Genomic DNA, 18,445 nt, shown 5'->3' with positions numbered 1-18,445 from the left:
ACTGAATTCTCTCCTGACATGCTTTCCTCTACTGGGGCCTGACTCACTGTAGGGAAGCCTTGCAAAGGAAGGACTCCAGAAAATGTGTGTCTAAGCATGGAGCACCTGTTCAGTGTGTTACTGTGACCCTGTAAGTTCCTCACATAAGCCCAGCCTTAAATCCATCCCTATTCAGTGGAGCATGTGAATGCTTTGAATAGTGAGGCCTTTTGTCTCCACTGCAAGATACCCATTGAGCAAATATTTTTAAACCATCACTTCTGCTCCAGGCAGGAGAGTTTAAGGAAAGCTAAACTAAGTTGAGCAACCAAGTCACTTAGCAAGAGTCAGGGGAAAGCTTTTTGTACTGTGATTTTCAGTTGCTAGCTCCTCAGAAGATCATGTAGTGCTTTATAGGGGAATGGAGGCTCAAAGTGAATATTCTACTGTTACAGCTAGAGTCAAGTCAATTGCCCAGTTACACTCAGTGACAGGAGCCTTGCAGGTCCACTGCTCCAGCAACTGGAGAGTATTGAAGGGGATCTCTGCACTCGTGCTGTAGAGGATACAGAATGCGATCCTCAGCTGAAATGTAAAGAAAGCAAAAAACCCGTCTGCTAAAGTACTGAAGCACCACCACAGTACAATGTATTAAAATACATACATTTTAATATAAAGACAAAACTTCAAAGCATTGTTTCAATTACAAATCAAGGTAAAAGACAAGAAATTAAAGTGGAAGGGAGGGGAGAAAAAAACTAATTCTTGCATTGTGGAAATTAGAAGGGTGGGTGGAAAATATATATATAATATATATATATATAATATTACATACATATATACACACCAGAAGAATTCACACTAGTTCTATGGAAGAATGACAGGGCAACATACCAGTATAAAAAAAACCAAATAAAGATAAATTAGGGGAAGTTTGAATTTTAAATAATTCAATTTCATAGGCTAAAATGTATAAACTAATTCCTATTCACTAGGAAACATCCCATATCACATGTTTAAGCAAGAAAATGGGTATTTTTTGTTTTAAATCCATTGAAAAATGGATTTTTATTAGTAGTTAAAAGTTTTACTAATCAATTCCTGAGCAACAGCAACTTCATTTGCATTCCTCTGTCCAGTCCCACCCAGCAAGGGCAGACTCCCACTCCTAAAATGCTTTCTTAAAAAGAACAGAGACCTAAAGAATTGGTTTTTAATTTAAAACTGACCACTTCAAGAATTTATATTGGGGGGCAGGAGGGTGGAGCCAAGCAGGCTGGATTAGTCCATTCTGCCTTCTCTTTATTAACACCAGAAATATCACCTTTCCAAACGACAATTCCACTGCACCAGAAAAGCAACCAGATGTACCTTAGAATCACAGGGTCAAACTTGAGAGAACTTCAGCTTAACATCTTCAAACCTTTAGGAAGTGGTTAGCTCATCTTTAATATTGAAATTAAAGCATGAAAACTAAAAAGACTTTGAGACAGTCACAAGCACTAAATAGACAGGAGGGATATTTGCCATTTTAGTATTGGGTTTATGCCCTGAAGTTCCACAACAACAGCATCTGGTATTGCAATATTCAGTCTAAACAGATATTTATAATGCATAAAAGGATAAATAAAATATGGAACAAAATTTAATAAAAAGGTAAATCCAACTCATTCGTGAAAAACAAAGGTCATCTATGGAATTGTTCAGGGGACCGGGGGAAGGGAATTTGAATTAACACAAAAAAATCAGATACTTTTATACTGACTAAATTTATACTTAAAAAACCTCATCTACTGTGATTTCCCTCAGTGCTGCAGAGATAGTTCACAAAAACACTTACTGATTTCTCCCCAAACTGTGATTTAAATAGGTTAAGGTTTTACAGTCCACTGTACAGTTTACATTTCTTATTAGAAAGCAATAATCGTTCTGAGCTACCAGTGCTCTTAATGCTTTTGGCTCAGGCATAACAAGAGAAGCAGAATTATTAACAGCAACCACCTATGAGTATTAATTAGGAGAACTCCCTCTAAAGAAAAAGGGTGTCAAAATGTTCATGCTTCCAAGCTCTGGTATACACAAGGGTTGCTTTCAATACAGAAAGCAAACTGACTATATGTGGTCAATAAATTCCTAAAAGAGCCCTCACAGCTAGTACAGAGTTAGAAAGCTAATTACAGCTCTTCAGGGAGCAGCACCTGTGACTGAAGTTACTTAGCAATCCTGGTTAGACTCTAATGAATAAGGCTACTTCCAGGTCAGTGAAGAAAACTGTCAAGTGTATTGATAGTCCCTGGGGAGGAAAATAGCACCATTTTCAGAATGGGTGGAGGGTGGCTTTTATTGTAGGCCTGAAGTCTAGTCAGTGAGGGGAAAATGTGTCCCTAAAACAGCAGCTTATGGGAGACTGCAGCAAGCCCCAGCTCTTGACATCTCCCTCCCCCATTCCAGCAACCATGGGAAAGGTGGGGTGCAGCCTTCAGCTGTGCAGACTGGTGTGTGTGTGTATTGTATCTATATATAAATAGGAAGAGTGATGAGACACGAGCAGTTTAAGGGTCTGATCCTGCCAACACTTCCTTGGGGGCATAGCATTTACTACCAGTGAGATACTCCTGGTAGAGGAGTCAGTGTTTGCAGGACCGGGACATAGCAGAAAAACACCACACACACTTTGTGCTGAAGTTATCTCATCCATCCCTCCAGCTACACCACAGGGAGGAATCCTGCTCTCATTGAAGTCAATCTTAAAATTTGCCTGGCTGACTCTAGAGAGAGGGATTGAACCCTGAATTCATCTTACCAACACCCTTGGAAATTGTCTGAGTCTCCCTAGATGTCACAAAGAACTGGGCTCCACGAATGAACTTTTGAGAGAAGGGAAGCGTATGTTGGACTTTAAGAAAACAACTGGAAGCGACTGCGTTCCCACAAATGAGCATTCACATTAGCAAGACGTAAGTAGACACCGCGGCATATGGCAGGCATTACAAATTGTCCCTGACGCAGCGTGGGTAATGCAGTTCCCTGCCTTGACACACTCCAGCTATCCTGGTCCTAGGACTCTCAGCAAAATGGCAGGATGCTGGGAACAAACATCATTGAAACCCAATTTACTTTAATGCACAATCCAAGCAGGATTTGAACCCAGGTCTCCAGAGGTGAAAGTCTAGCAGTTGGCTCTGTGTCACCTTCCCACCTACCCTAACACCTATTTAACCAGAGCTATTGTCAGTTTCTCCAGAAAGGGAAGGTGTGGAAGGGAGGGATTACAGATTTCCTCTACAAGGATCTTTCTTTAAATAAACCCAGCTATCAATAAAGGACTGAATCACCCAAGATAGGAATAAAACTTGCCTCCATTTCGCAAACAGTTTTACAGCTACATCTCCTTCTACCCTCCATTTTTTGTCATCATTTCATCAGTTCCAGTACAAAGGGGAATGAGGGAGGGAGGATTGGGTGTAAATGATGTTCTTTTCCCTGCCTCTCCATCCATTTTTAGCTCCATTTCTGTGCTTAAAAACCAATCTTCTGAGGCACGTGACATTTGATCATTTTTAAACAGATGCCATTTTCCCCAGAAGCAAAAATTACTTCATCCTAGATGTAGACACAAACTTTCACAGCCAAGAGAAAGGCAGGATAAGGCACGTGGGCCACTGCAAGCGACACCCAGCTAAAGGTGTGCATGGCCCGAGATGCCGCTTAGCCTAACAGCCACATCTGTCAAGCAAATTTGAAGCAACTGCTTGAACTTTGGAATCTGTAGATGAAAGATGCAACGTAAATGCTGGTTTTCACTCCTCTAACAAGAGGGCCTGAAATCTGCTGGTTCAGATGACTTTCTCCAATACCCAAATCAGTGAGTTCAGAGACACTCACTGCTGTGCAGCTAACATGACTATATTAAAACAGGCTCTGGCACCTTAATAACTGCACCAATTTAAAACCAAAGCCGTGTGATTTTGGGGGTGGGAAAGTGCGACAGGATGGCATGGACGGGAGCTTTAAAACTCTTGTCTATCCACAGGCCAGCGATAGGCACAATCACTTCAGAAAGCACAACTCGAGTGACAGCAAAAGCAGTCATTGGACAAGATTCTCCCCACCCCCAGTCAACGTACCTACCTGCACAACTGTTATACAGAGGGGAATTCAGCCTACATAGCCCACTCCAATTCTTGGCCTCGCTACTGAAACTGTTCACAAAGCCAATTATCAACGGGGTGAATGCAATTTGTGTTCTAACAGATATTTATCCCCACAGTAAAGGGAGCAAGAATAACTGAAACAACTAGAAAGTCTCATTGTCTTCTTGTGCTACCTGCCATCTCATACGTAGATTGTGCTTTGGGACAGGAGCGCTCTCTCTTACAGCACCTAGTACAAGGGGACCTGATCTACGACCAGCGGCCCTAAGTGCTACCACAATAGTTCACCTAAGTTTGAATTCTTTTAATATGCAATTCTAAAACGGTTGCCTTTAATTCCTGGTTCACCTGACAGTCTAGATTATAAACAAATTGGGAGGAAACAAGCAGGGGAGTGGCACTGCTAACAATAACACCTCTCTCAAGGAGAGAGGGCACCCTCAATGGATCATCTCTGATGTTCATACATATGGGAAGCTTTAAAGAGAGCTGCATGTATCTGTCTCAGGGTTTTTTTTTTTAAATGGAAGGCTATGGGATCCTCCATACAAACCCGTAACCAACTCCACTTGAGAGGAGCAAATGACTCAGCACATTTAGGAACAAACCCACTTTCTCCTCCCCTTCCCCCACAATTTGCTGCCCGGTAGTTTCCCCAAATACTTGGGGAAACCATCACTCCTGCAACCTGCACTTAAATGAGTGACGAGATTTAATATCTAGTATTTATGATCCTTCCCAGGAAGATCAATGCACTTTACAAAAAGCAGCCAAGTGCCATTATCCCCATTTTACAGATGAGGAAATACAGGCAGAAACTGATTTGAGAGAGGTCAACCATGTCAACAACAGCCAGGTTTCCAGTTCCATTCCAATGCAGCCCTCATGTACACAAGGGAAAGTGGCCTATTTTCTGGATTCCTCAGCCATAGGTAGCACAGTCCCATATCAGAATTCTTACTGAATGACTAATCCACCGAAAACAGCTAATTTAAATTAATGCCTTGGGAGCTCTCCTAACTTTCTGACACTCCAAGATGTTGTCCAAGGGCTGGGAAAGGCAAACCAGACAACTGGAGCAGATGCACTCTTCCCTTTTTTGGTGGTGTGTAACAACTTGTCTCTGCATCTGCAAACATCTACCCCCCACCTGTTTCACAAAGGGCCACACAGGCTTAGCTCAACACAACATTCAGGAAGTTTGATTTTTTGGCAATGCAGATGCTACAAAATGCATTTTAGCTTCATTATGAGTCCCCCTGCCAGCAGCACCAATGTGAATGAGAAGGAACATTTGTGACAGTAGAAGAATGACTGGGCCAAGCATAGGAAAGTGTAAACCAGAAAGAATTCCTTTCTTGCACTTCACATTTTGGCTTAAATAATATTAAATAAATAAAGTACCACCTCAGGTTACTGAGAACAGGTCTCACAGCTCTGGCACTAAGCTTTCTTCCTAAGGTCACAAATATCCATAAATTTCCAGCCATGCAGATTAGATCTTTATTACTAATGCTTCACGCTTACGTGGGGCTTTTCACCCAGAGATCTCAAAGCAAGACAAGTATCCTCCTGGTTTTACAGATGGGGAAACATATGGAGATGCTGAACCAATGTGCCCAAGATTACAGTGAATAAGTGAAAGAGCAGGGAGTAAGACCCAGGTCTCTTGCCTGACCCCGGTGCATCATGTGACTCCCCAAAACTTTAAAAATCTATTTCCCAATTTCTCTGTGGAAAAGTGGAGATTCCCAGGGTGCAACATAGAGAAAAAGGGGCCTTTTGGTGAGAAGCAACAGAATTTCATAGCCTTGCCTGCCCCATTACTCTGCCCTGAATCAGGATCAGCCTGCCTGACACTTACCCAGAAGTCCATTTCAGCTGAGATTAGTGGGAAGACGAAATCCGCAAGCAAGCAAGGTGCACAGAACACAGAAGGCTGCAACAGTCAAATTTAAAGGAAGAAGCTAACAAAGGCAGAGAAGCTCTGGAATCCCTGCAGGGCCAACTGCCCTCAGAAGCATGTTTGAAACTCACAATACAACAAAGGCTCTCATTAAACCCTTTAGCAAAACAACAGTGCTGAAGAGGCCATGTGCTTTAAGAGGATAATGGCTAGGAAGTGCCGCAGGTCTTGCTCCCATTGCACATGGCCAGGATGGGAATTCATTATCTGGTGAAAGCAGACTGACTCAAGTGATGTCATGCATTTCCCACCCATCTCTTAAATCAGGGATGTAACTGAGACACATAGCGGGGTAAAGCTACGGGCCCTTAAGCAGTTGTTTACACTATTTCACTACCTACCTTTTTTTTAAATCCTCCAAGGTACTGAGTTTGCATTTTGTTGCCTTTAATTGAGATTAAGACTGCTGAGAAGGCCTTGCACCTTTCCGTTACCCAAAGATCTGGATCAGGCTGGCGTTGCCCAATTCACACCTGAACAATAACTGGGTTACATGTTTTCCTGGATTCCAGGACATAACTGTATATGGCTTCCACTAGAAGCTACTGGATGTTTCTCAGCTGCCACTCCCTGAGCATTACTTTCTTTTCTAGGTTCTTTCCCTGCTGCTAGGAATCCAGCTGGATGCATCACCTCCTCCCTCTCCTCTCCCATGCACAAACCAGAAAATGATTAAAAATATTCCTGGAGATTAGGGATAAGGATCAGTCCCTTTAGCGATCAATAATAAAGCAACATTACATTAATAGCTTCTGCACACATGGCACCTTTTGGAGAGGCTGAGACACTTAGGAGTGGAGGGGGTAACCGAGCTTGTTAATTTCTATGCCATTGCCCGCTATGTGGTCTAGAGGGAAGCAGCCAATTTGAAATACATTGAAGGTGTTCATTGTCAGTCAGGGTACTGCAAATTTCCAGAACAAATTCACTCCTGGGGGAAAGGAGGGAGCTGGTGAGAATAGGAAAGTAGAACACTTCCATCAGCTCCTCTGGACACACAGAACCAGCACAGTACTCACGGAGATACCAACCAAACCAGCCACGGAAGCACAGCACAGGAGAGTGCGAAGAGATATTTGGCCTGCTCCAAGTGCAATTAGGCACTGATTCACGAAGCCCAGCAGTTTGTGACAAAGGGAAACCACACTAGGGAGTTGGTAAGGGAGAGATCAACTCTATAGTGAATGGCTGCTTGCTGGAGGCTACCAGTGCCTTTGATGCAATACGACCGTATCTCCCCACACAGAACTTAGGCCTGCACGGATTCACTTTAGCACCAGTGTGTTCTGAATCAAGTCACTTTGCTGTAGTGATTCCCCTTCTGTTACTGTGGTTTCCTTCATTGGCGCTTGGTCCAGTCTATGCTGCAGACTGATGTTTATGAACTAATGGATCCTCCTCCCCGTTTTGTGCACTTGAATAAATAAAAAACTTTTTACAAGTTTACTGTGCATCACACAACCTAAAAAATAAACTGAATAAAGTTTATGAAATTTATAAATTTTCATCACGTCTATAAAATACGGTCACTGCTCGGAGCGACACTTTTCTGTACACAGAACACCAAGTCACAATACAATTCAAAATGCACCAGTTTGATAGTGTGGCAGCAAGTTAAGCTAGATTGTGGTGTTTTTGTGAACTACCATTTAAACCTATTCAAAGCAAAGAAATACAAAAGCGAATGCACTTAGAAGTCAGTAAAATGTACAAGGCTGAGCCATTTCGGAATCAAGTATCAAAACCTTACTAACAAAATACATTGTACTTCAACAAAAACAACAAGCTGAGCAAATCTGCTGCTATCTGCCCCAGCATAGAAGCTCGGTTTTCAATCTTCCCGATATTGTTAAAAAGGGCCTGACCAACACCAGTGATTATGCACCCTGTTCATATGCCAAATGACACCCCAAAACAAGTTAACAGTCTAGCTACTGAAATTCACAGTGACTTGAGCGCCACCAGAGGCTTTAATGGGCCCAGTGAAGTAGTCTAACAGGACTAGACTTAAGTTATGCTTCTTCTGTTCAAAATGTCTGAACCAGCTGAGTTTGCACGGGTCAGATCAAGTAATCTAGCTGCCATTCCAGAGGGGAGTATTGCATTCTTGTTTGTAATAAACAATATTAAATGCCTGATAACTGAGCCATAAGCTTTGTTAAAAATAAAAACAACCACCACCCAAAACCAAAGACTGCCATTCTCTGTAGCTCCTGCTTTGCTGTAAACCAATGGACTTTGGTATATGAACAGAGTGAGTTGAATAAATAAAAGCAGACCTTTCTGAGAACTGGGTTTGGCATTGGTCAACCCTCAAATTCAGCACCAAGGATTTGAACTAGAGAGGCACAGTTCTGACGGATGAAATAGCACCGAGAGGAGGCTCTTTACATCTCTGCTGGTGTGCCAGTCCTTTATTATTCAGAGAATGGTTTCAATGAGTTGTGGTTTTTTATGACTTTAGATGGAATAAAATAAGCCAAAATTGTTTTCATTTTTAAAAAAAGATAAATACTTTATCTAAACTATCGACAATACAAACTGGAGCTTTTTTTAAGCATTTTCCTTTGCAGTTATTTTTCAACTCCGATTCACAGTAGAATATTTTCTCTGTTATTTAGGTCTTTTGTTTGTTTGTTTGTTTACTTTGTCCAGTAGTAAGAGAGTAGAAACCCCTGCCAGGCCAGGCGAGCACCTTTCAGTGGAAGCTGAGTGAAGTTGGTCCACGTTGTCCTTGCATAGGTCACATTGGGTTGAGGTAGAAATCCTAGTTACCTGTGGGACAGGAGGAGAGGAAGAGACCCATCTAAATTAGATGCATCAAATCAAGTGTGTGCCAGAAATGTCATTTACTATATAGTTCTTAGACCTTCTGTTAGCCAGGATCAACAGGGACAGAAAGAAGAACAATCTATGTGTTGATATCAGTCAAAATCAGAGATAGATGACAACTCAACAGGTCTCTTCCATCACACCTCAACCCTTCTCGGGCTGTGCAATCATGAAATTTGATCCCTTGTTCCTAGATTTAGGCTCCAGTTCAAAAAGGTAAACACGCAAGTAGTCCTACTGAAGATATGGGGATTATTCATGTGTTTAAATCAGGCATATGGAGCCTGATCCAAAGCCCATTGGAAGTCAATTGCAGCCTTTCCATTGGCTTCAGTGATGGACTTTGGATCAGGACTATGCTTAAGTACCATGCTGAACTGGGGGCTTAGATATTTGTCTGCGTTGACCTCTTCATCTGCTGGCCTAGGCACCTCCATGTGTCAAATCCAGGGCCACAGTTCCTAGGCCTTTGCTCTACATCTAGCTTCTGTGTTTATAAACCTCTGGTGCTGCCTCTTCCCCCCCGTAATGTCTTGTCATTTAGATTGGAAGCACTTTGGGGCAGAAACTATCTAATGAATTTGTACAGTGCACCAAGGAGTCCTAATTTCAGGTGTGGTTTACTTAATAAAAATAAGGTATTTTCACAGTGCTCATATCCACGTCATGCAGCTATAAACAAAGGACCCCAAAAACGTAACCACAGTCACATCTAGACGGGCCCGAATACAAGAATTCCTGTCAATGAAAACTGCTGAGGTTCTGCCCTTTGGTTTTGTTCTGCAGCAGGACGAAACTAAGACCTTTTGAAAGCTTTCCCCCCAAAACAGAGAAAGCTCCCTGCACTCAGTGACCCTGTGGATAGGACAGTTACCTGGGATGGGGGAGAGAGGTTCAAGACCCTGCCTGAACCCAGATCTCCCAGATCCTAGGTGAGTGCTCTGTCTAGCTGATTATTCCGAGGAGTGGGTCTCTTCCCCTGCAACCTGAGACACCTTCCAGATAACAGCTTTGTCTAAACCAATGCCTGTCTGCAAAAAGTTTCAATTTTGATAAACTGGCATTTTCTAATGAAAAAATATTCATAAAAAATCCCTCCCATTCTATTCACACCCCTCCTCTCCAAATTCAATTTTCCATCCATAGCCCCCGCCCCCCGTTTCCTCAAGCCTATTTTCCAGCCACCACCCTATTCCACTTTATAATTCAGGACTGTTTACATCTTCCGCTGACTCCAACTGCTGCTGCAGCTCTAGGCAAGTTACTTGACCTCCCTGCTTCAGCTTCCCCCATCAGCAAATCTGGAGGTAACTTACCTATATCACAAGGGTGTTGTGAGGATTTGATCACATTTGGAGAACAATATGACGGTGAACACACTATCTACATGCAAAGTGTTTGATAAGAATCTCAAGTGTACTGTAATTTAGTCAAATGCCACAAAAGGCAAAGGGTGTTACCCTCTACTGCAGAGATGGGCAAACTTTTTGGCCCGAAGGCCACATCAGGGTTGCGAAACGGTATGGAGGGCCAGGTAGGGAAGGCTGTGCCTCCCCAAACAGCCTGGCCCCTGCCCCCATCTGCCTCCTCCCACTTCCCGCCCCCTGACTGCCCCCCTCAGAACCCCTGACCCATCCAACCCCCCCTGCTACTTGTCCCCTGACCGCCCCCTCCCAGGACCCCCCACCCCAAACTGCCTCCCCAGGACCCCACCCCCTATCCAACCCCCCCACTCCCTATCCCCTGACTGCCCCGACCCCTTTCCACACCCTCGCCCCAACAGGCCTGCCGGGACCTCTGACCCATCCAACCACCACCCCACTCCTTGTCCCCTGACCGCCCCCCTCCCTAACTATCCCCCCCCGGACCCCACCCACTATCCAGCCCCCCCCGCTCCCTGTCTCCCGACCGCCCCCCAACCTCCACCCTATCCAACCGCCCCCTGCCCCTTATCCAACTCCACCCGCCCCACTACCACGCCGCTCAGAGTGGCAGGACAGGCTTATTGGAAAGCCTGGCAGGTAGGCAGGCACAAGATGCATTGCTACGGGAGAGGGGGGACAGCATTCCCAACCGGGAGCTCAAGGGCCGGGCAGGACGGTCCCGCGGGCCAGATGTGGCTTGTGGGCTGTAGTTTGCCCACCTCTGCTCTACTCGATGTACTTCTGTATCAGAGGATAGCAGCAGCATCAAGGACCTGCAGGAGGGCTTAACTAGGCAATCCTGAACTGCATTATAAAAGCAAAGGTTTTCATAAGGACAATATGAGACTTTCTGGTTGTGCATATCATTCTGCAGCTGCTCTGAAAGATTCTTTGACACTTGCTTTACTGTTATGCATGCTTGCACACACCTTCCAGAGTTTTTCTCTCTTCCACAGCCTCATTCCTTACTTAGCTTGGGCTAGATTTTAGCACAGGGTATTCCACTAACTAACCTAGCATAGTCAATCTAGCAAGCCCAAGGCTGCCAAGGCAGGCAACAGCCCAATGGCTGATGCAATCTGTTCGTGCTTTACCTATCAGGGACAGGAAGCAGACTTCCCGCTTTATTCTTATCTAATTCAAATGATAATCACAGGCAGATTATACAGAGAATTATTAGATCAGGTTGCCACTATGAGGCAGACATGAGTCACCAGGCTGCTTTTGTAACTCCACTTTCCACAGCACTCTGCTTAGGCTCACAGTATCTGCAACCCTCCACTAGATCATCCTTATTCAGTTGTTTCCAAGAGGGGGTGGGGGGGGGGGGGGGGAAAGGGTTGTAGCCTATGGCCTAGAGTTCTCCTTTGTTACCCATAGAGGGCAAATTTGGTATGATGCCACAAAACTGTCACCACGCTGCCACCTACTGTCAAAGCAGCAACAGCATGCAAGGTAATGACATGCCGACCTGCACGGGAGCACACCCTGTTGTGAGGGAGATAACCCTGCAAAACGCAGAGTGGGCAGCAAAACCCTGAAGGGCTGTAGCTCAAGTCAGATGCTTGGAAAAGATGAACAATCAGCTTCTCTTCCTAATTTTTCTCATGCTCTCAAAGCGGCACATATTCTAAAGTATTCAAGCCATGGTACTACAGGAAACGTTGCTTCAAATAACGTAAATGGGCCATTGCAGCTCCCCCGGCCTGACCACAACGTTCCTGGATACCAGGTGAGTTACAGCATGGGCACTCAGTGTGTCGAGAAGTCCTGACTCCCAAAACTGAGGCCTGGAGATTACCTGCTCTCCAAATTTTATTGGGATCTCTAAGTCAAAGAACCTGTCCCCACCCCGCTTCCAAGCTCAGTTATGGGCTGATGGCTGAAAAGGAAAGGAAGGTCATTTAGTATCTTGTACAAACCTCCTGTTTTCTCTAGCCTTACCTTACAAAATAAGAACTGTTAGCTAAGCAAGCTCTTTATCGTGGCTTAACCCCAGAAAGGTGCGAAGCGTAAGGAGACTGCATGCCAAGTGTAACCCACATAGCGGACGCGCCGGTGGCGTTGGGCTGCGGGATCGTGGGCGCGGTCTGTGCCAACGCCAAACGGGGCAGAGGTGGGTGATGGACTGTAAAGGAGGGACGGGAAGTTTTGTGCTGAAGAGAAGCTAGCTTCAGAGACAGAGCAGCGTTAGCGGATTGGACAGAAGCAGCAGAAGAGGATGGTAAGAAAGCATCATTAGCTGGGATGGACGGCAAGTTCTGCAGGAGCGCAGGCTCAGAGTGAGAAGCGAGTAATGGAGGAGGGGGGGGCAATGAAACATTAGGAGGGGGGGGAGCAGGGGTATGAAAAACAGCTTGTACTGGTGCTCTGTTCTCACTGGACGTTACTAAGCTAGAGGAGGGGGACTGGAAGGATGAGGTGCTGGCAACAGCCTGCAGAGGGTTTAAGCTTAGCATTGTGCTGCTAGAAACAGCACTGCTGCTGAAACTGGCTCCAAACTGATGAGAAGAGGAGGCAGAAGGCACCGCATGGTTAAAAATACCTGCAAACAGGAGAAAGAAACTCAGCTTCAGCAGATGGGCTTTGTACAGTCACAAGTGACAAGAGAAACCAACAAAAAGCCAAAAAAAGCAAAATTATAGCAGTTACAGCCCCATACAAAATACGCAGCATGAAATAGCAGCAAGCAATGAGAGATAATGGTGCAGGCCAGGAAGTCCAAGAGTCACTTACCTTCCTACTGCCAGCCTGTAAATGCCATGGGGAACAATGGCCAGACCCAAGAGAAAGCAGACCTTTTAATTCTACGCCACATGGGTAAGCTTTTGATGAGATTATCCAGGCACTAGAGTTCTTTACCTGAAGACTCAAATGACTGCTGTTCCCTCCTGCTTACCCACTTACAAGGCTGCAAAGCCAGAGAGTGAATATCCAGCAAATCTAAAACGCTAAGAGGTGAGAGTTAGGATTTCCCAACATGGTGCATGAATGATTATGGGCAGGACCTGTCTGAACCTGCCAATACTACAGGGTTAAAGGAAGATTCTTTCCTATCTGCTTCCACTAGTTTGTCTCATGAGAACATCAGCACAGAATGCTAGAGGTCCACATGGCATTTGCCATTCCTGACCCAGAAACACACTCTTATCAGTCTCAGTTCAAGAGCCAGCAGAATCCTACACAAATCCCATCAGCTTCTCATCTGAAAAGGATACAGATATTCAGCACAAACAAGGAAGAGGGAGAAAGAATCTTATGTCCTAATCTCAACCTTCACTGAAGCTGACAAGTCAGATATCCTTAACTATTCAGAGAGGGCAGCACGGCACGTTAAACCTTTAGACCTGCAGGGAGACCTAAACTAGTTCCAGCATAGTGACAACTGACACAACCGCGTGTTATGAAATCAGAACATCTAGGTGCATTCCCATTTCCTTTAATCTTAGTTCTACGTTCATCTAGCAGAAAGAAAGCTGATTATTCTATCAGTCGTGAGAGATGCAGGACAGAGTCAATCCAAGGTAGAGCTGCTCCACCTCCTGCAGAAGTGAAATGGTTTTGTACCTGGAGAGAAACACAGCCACACTTTCCTCTAGCCTTGCCCTTATACCAGAGAAACAAAGTTCTGCCTACCTCCAACTGTTCCACCTGTAACCCCAGGAGAGAAGTTCCCCATAGCATGAGAGTTAGTCAGTCTGGTTGCAGCTGATGACACGTGGACCAGACTGGCAGCAGCTGGCATTGAATTAAATAAGGACTGCAATACTGAGGAGTTTGTGACCGAGTTGAGGTTTGCCTGCAAAGCCATGGGGCCCAGGGGGAACTGCGATGCAGTGGTCAATGTGTTTAAGAAAGGATGGTGCGTCTGAACAGAAGGTGCTGGGTTGCCTGCAGATGAGACACCAGTGGAAAGGCTTTTGCCATTAAGAAGGCCACCAGAAGATACAGCAGCAGCAGAAATGAAAAGGTTGTGGCCATTTTTAAACTCCACATCACGGTCCCGTCCTTTGCCGACCTTGCCATTGTGCTGCAAGGAACCTTTTTCAGAAGAAGCCCCTGGACGAATGGTTAATTCACTGATCTCTTTACTTTTGACTCCTGACCGGTTTAAGTCTTCTCCTTTCATGCTGCCTAGGCCTTCAAGCTGCCTCTTGTTCAAAAAGGGGTTTGTCTCCATAATCCCCACATCTTTGCTCCTCTGTGACTGAAAACCCAGAGAGGAGTTGAGGGTCGTCACATCTGAAGTCTTATGAGGAAGAGAAGCACCATCAATAAAGCTGTGTAAACCGATGTCTGTGGTCAGTCCACCGTTATACATGGATCCATTAACGGAGTTTGTATTGGGGCTGAGTCCGTCCATCCCAGAGGAGGACATGGTGATGTTTTTCCTTGTGTGTGCTGCAAGTTTCGCATCGATGGCCATGCCATCCTCAGAGGACGGCCTAAAGGCAAACAGGGAATTCTGGCTCAGAGATGAAACAGCCTGCAATGGGCTATCTGTAGTTTTGGTCAGGTTGATGTCAGAAATTGGTGAAAAGGTAGACTTCCATTTACTGCTATTCATGTTCTCACTGGTTTGTGCTTGTCTCCTCCCAGCTAAACTGCCACCTAGTTTGGAAGAAGGGTTGCATGCATCAATGAACAATTCATTTAACCTTCAATAAGCACAATCTGTCCAACAATTTACTCATTTTAATAGTTGATTCTCCTTTCTGAACACACAGGGAGAAAGTTCACAGCAGCTATTAATCCCTTTATGACCCTAGTTAAATGCATCTCAAAGGACTGATTAGGCTATTGGAAGAGCAGATTACATCAGCCTTCAAATCAGACACACACCTAGCCAAAAACTGGCCAGGCATCCTTGTCTAGGAAAAAAGTAAAACCCTCTAAAATGCTTTATTCCACCCATAGTTTTATCCCAGGTGTCAAGAGTCAGGACTACAACCTGTGCCCATAAATTTAAAAGGGATTTTGAAGCAACCAACTACAAAGAGATGGCCCCAAAGTTTGTAATGTGATTAAGGCAATCCCCTTAAGGATCTGTATTAGCACAGACCTCTGCTTTGAAAGGCATGTCTGCTATACGCCACAAGTTCTCTCCCAGGAAGCCTGCTTATCAATTGACAGTCTAAAAATTACAGGGCAGCAGGCATCACAATGCATTCGATGGTTAACATTCCCCAAACTTACCATTTTCAATAGCCTTCTGTGGAGATTTGCTTTCCAATGATATCGTTGCAATTTTCCTCTCAATTCTAGTAGAAAAGAAAAAGATTACTTACACAGTGCTTCTTGAAGTCTTGCTGTTACTGAGTTACCCCCATGACATACCTCTTGATTTTTGTGTTTCTGTGTCTGCCCAACTAATTTAAAAATGTACAATGCAAATTTACTAGTGCATTGTCTCTCAACCTTTCCAGGCTACTGTACCCATTTCAGGAGTCTGATTTGTCTGACGTACCCCCAAGTTACACAGAATCATAGATATCAGGGTTGGAAGGGACCTCACGAGGTCATCTAGTCCAATCCCCTACTCAAAGCAGGACCAACACCAACTAAATCATCCCAGCCAGGGCTTTGTCAAGCCTGACCTTAAAAACCTCTAAGGAAGGAGATTCCACCACCTACTTAGGTAACCCATTCCAGGGCTTCACCACCCTCCTAGTGAAAAAGTTTTTCTTAATATCCAACCTAAACCTCCCACACTGCAGCTTGAGACCATTGCTCTTTGTTCTTACACCTCACTTAAAAACTAGTTGCTTACATAATCAAACAAAAATAAGAACGGCCATATTGGGTCAGTCCAAAAGTCCATCTAGCCCAGTATCCTGTCTTCCAGCAGTGGCCAATGCCAGGTGCCCCAGAGGGAATGAACAGAGCAGGTAATCATCAAGTGATCCATCCCATCGCCATTCCCAGCTTCTGGCAAACAGAGGTTAGGGACACCATCCCTGCCCAATCGCCATTGATGGACCTAGCCTCAAGGAACTTATCTAGTTCTTTTTTGAACCCTGTTATAGTCTTGGCCTTCACAACATCCTCTGGCAAAGAGTTCCACAGGTTGACTGTGCACTGTATAAAAAAAATATGTCCTTTTGTTTGTCTTAAACCTGATGCCTATTAATTTCATTTGGTGACCCCTAGTTCTTGTGTTATGAGAAGGAGTAAACAACAACTTTCTTATTTACTTTCTCCATACCGATCATGATTTTATAGACCTCTATCATATCTCCCCTTAGCCATCTCTTTTCCAAGCTGAAAGTCCTAGGGCTTTTTAATCTCTCCTCATACGGCAGCCATTCCATATCCCTTATAATTTTTACTGACCTTTTCTGAACCTTTTCCAACTGCAATACATCTTTTTTGAGATGGGGCGACCACATCTGCACGCAGTATTCAAGATGTGGGTGTACCATGGATTTATATACAGGCAATATGATATTTTCTGTCTTCTTATCTGTCCCTTTCTTAACAATTCCCAACATTCTGTCACAGCACACTACTACTGAAAAATTGCTTACTTTCTCATTTTTACCCTATAATTATAAAATAAATCAACGAATATAAACGTTGTACTTGCATTTCAGTGTATAGTATAGGTTTCAGAGTAGCAGCCATGTTAGTCTGTATTCGCAAAAAGAAAAGGAGGACTTGTGGCACCTTAGAGACTAACCAATTTATTTGAGCATAAGCTTTCGTGAGCTACCTTCATCGGATACATCTAATGAAGTGAGCTGTAGCTCACGAAAGCTTATGCTCAAATAAATTGGTTAGTCTCTAAAGTACCACAAGTCCTCCTTTTCTTTTAGTGTATAGTATATAGAGTAGTATAAACAAGTCATTGTGTGTATGAAATTTTAGTTTGTACTGACTTTGCTAGTGCTTTTTATGTAGACTGTTGTAAGACTAGGCAAATACCTAGAAGACCTGTGTGTACCCCCAGTGATATGTGTAGCCCTGGCTGAGAACCACTGTACTAGTGGAATATATCCTTACCAAGAAATAAGCTACCAAAGACTCTGAACAGAGGTTGTGAATTTTACCTACATACCAAGAATACTTATTCATGGAACTTTTCATTGCTTTTTTCCTTCCTCAGGCAGCCAGATTTACAGCACCTTTACTCTTAAAGTACTTCACATACACACAGAGCAATTACTACACCCACAAATGGGGAAGAACGTGACAGGTGTTTAACAACATAGAGCAACATTACACAACACTTTGGAATAGGAAGTGAAGAACTCTGTATCAAGTTGAAACGGAAGTTGGAATTTTCTTAGCTAAAAATTACCCAAAAGGTAAGACTTGGTCAGGGTGCTGAAGTGAGCACTCCTGCAAAGTTTATGCTCATTCTTCCAAACAAAGCCACCCGCTGCAAGCATTAAAAACCCAGCTAGGAGTAGGTTCCCTATGCTCATTCTGCTTTCCAACACCTTCACAGTTTATCAAGAGATGTTAGCTACTAAAGTACACAATATATATAATGCTGAAAACAAACTCTGGCTGACAAGCAGCATGAGTTAATGAGATAGATCTTTGTACTTGGAGAACTAACAGACCAGGCCTAGAAAGCTGCATCTTCAGATAGGGTGACCAGAAAGCAAATGTGAAAAATCGGGACGGGGTGGAGGGTAAAAGAAGCCTATATAAGAAAAAGACCCAAAAATCGGGACTGTCCCTATAAAATCAGGACATCTGGTCACCCTATCTTCAGATCAGATAAAGCTGCTAACCGGACATCGACAGAGTTATATTCACCTGGTGCTATTGTGCTCATCTTCCGATCCCTGCTCTTCATCCGAAGTCAGTGGCGAGTAACGAACGCCGTTGGTCTGAATCAGGGGCTTCTCTTTTTTCAACACTGGAGGCTGGTCATTGTCCTGGTAGGGAAGAGGAGAGTTCTTCAGGGAGTTTTCAGGGGAGGAAATGGCCGTTATTTCTAAAGGCTGATTAATGTTATTGACCTGGGGTGGGAAGAAAAAAAATGTTAAAGATGAAAATATTCTTTTAGTAAAGAACTTCATAAGACAGTATTCACGCACACTTGGCTTTCAGCTTTAAGACTAGCTTAGCGTTTGACA

The 18,445-nt window shown here is 44.1% G+C and overlaps 1 protein-coding gene across 6 annotated transcripts in view; it reads right to left on the bottom strand.

Moving 5' to 3' along the window:
- Positions 1-626: 626 nt before the first annotated feature.
- The window catches only part of DOT1L (DOT1 like histone lysine methyltransferase), a 107,531-nt gene continuing 89,712 nt past the window's right edge, over positions 627-18,445 (bottom strand). For 4 of the 6 annotated variants that reach the window (XM_048830964.2, XM_048830966.2, XM_048830967.2 and 1 more), the window contains 5 exons: positions 18,123-18,328; positions 15,552-15,616; positions 13,992-14,966; positions 12,300-12,900; positions 627-8,874 (listed from right to left, as the gene is read on the bottom strand). In XM_048830964.2, the coding sequence (XP_048686921.2) occupies positions 12,335-12,900; positions 13,992-14,966; positions 15,552-15,616; positions 18,123-18,328 (1,812 nt within the window). In that variant the 3' untranslated portion in view covers positions 627-8,874; positions 12,300-12,334. The remainder of the gene's footprint in view (positions 8,875-12,299; positions 12,901-13,991; positions 14,967-15,551; positions 15,617-18,122; positions 18,329-18,445) is intronic. The other 2 variants (XM_048830969.2, XM_048830971.2) reach the window with 2 other exon arrangements.

Source organism: Caretta caretta, chromosome 25, assembly GCF_965140235.1.
Source record: "Caretta caretta isolate rCarCar2 chromosome 25, rCarCar1.hap1, whole genome shotgun sequence".
NCBI classification, from domain to species: Eukaryota; Metazoa; Chordata; order Testudines; family Cheloniidae; genus Caretta; species Caretta caretta.
Note: the sequence above shows the minus strand (reverse complement) of the source record. Positions and strands in the feature narration are given on the sequence as shown.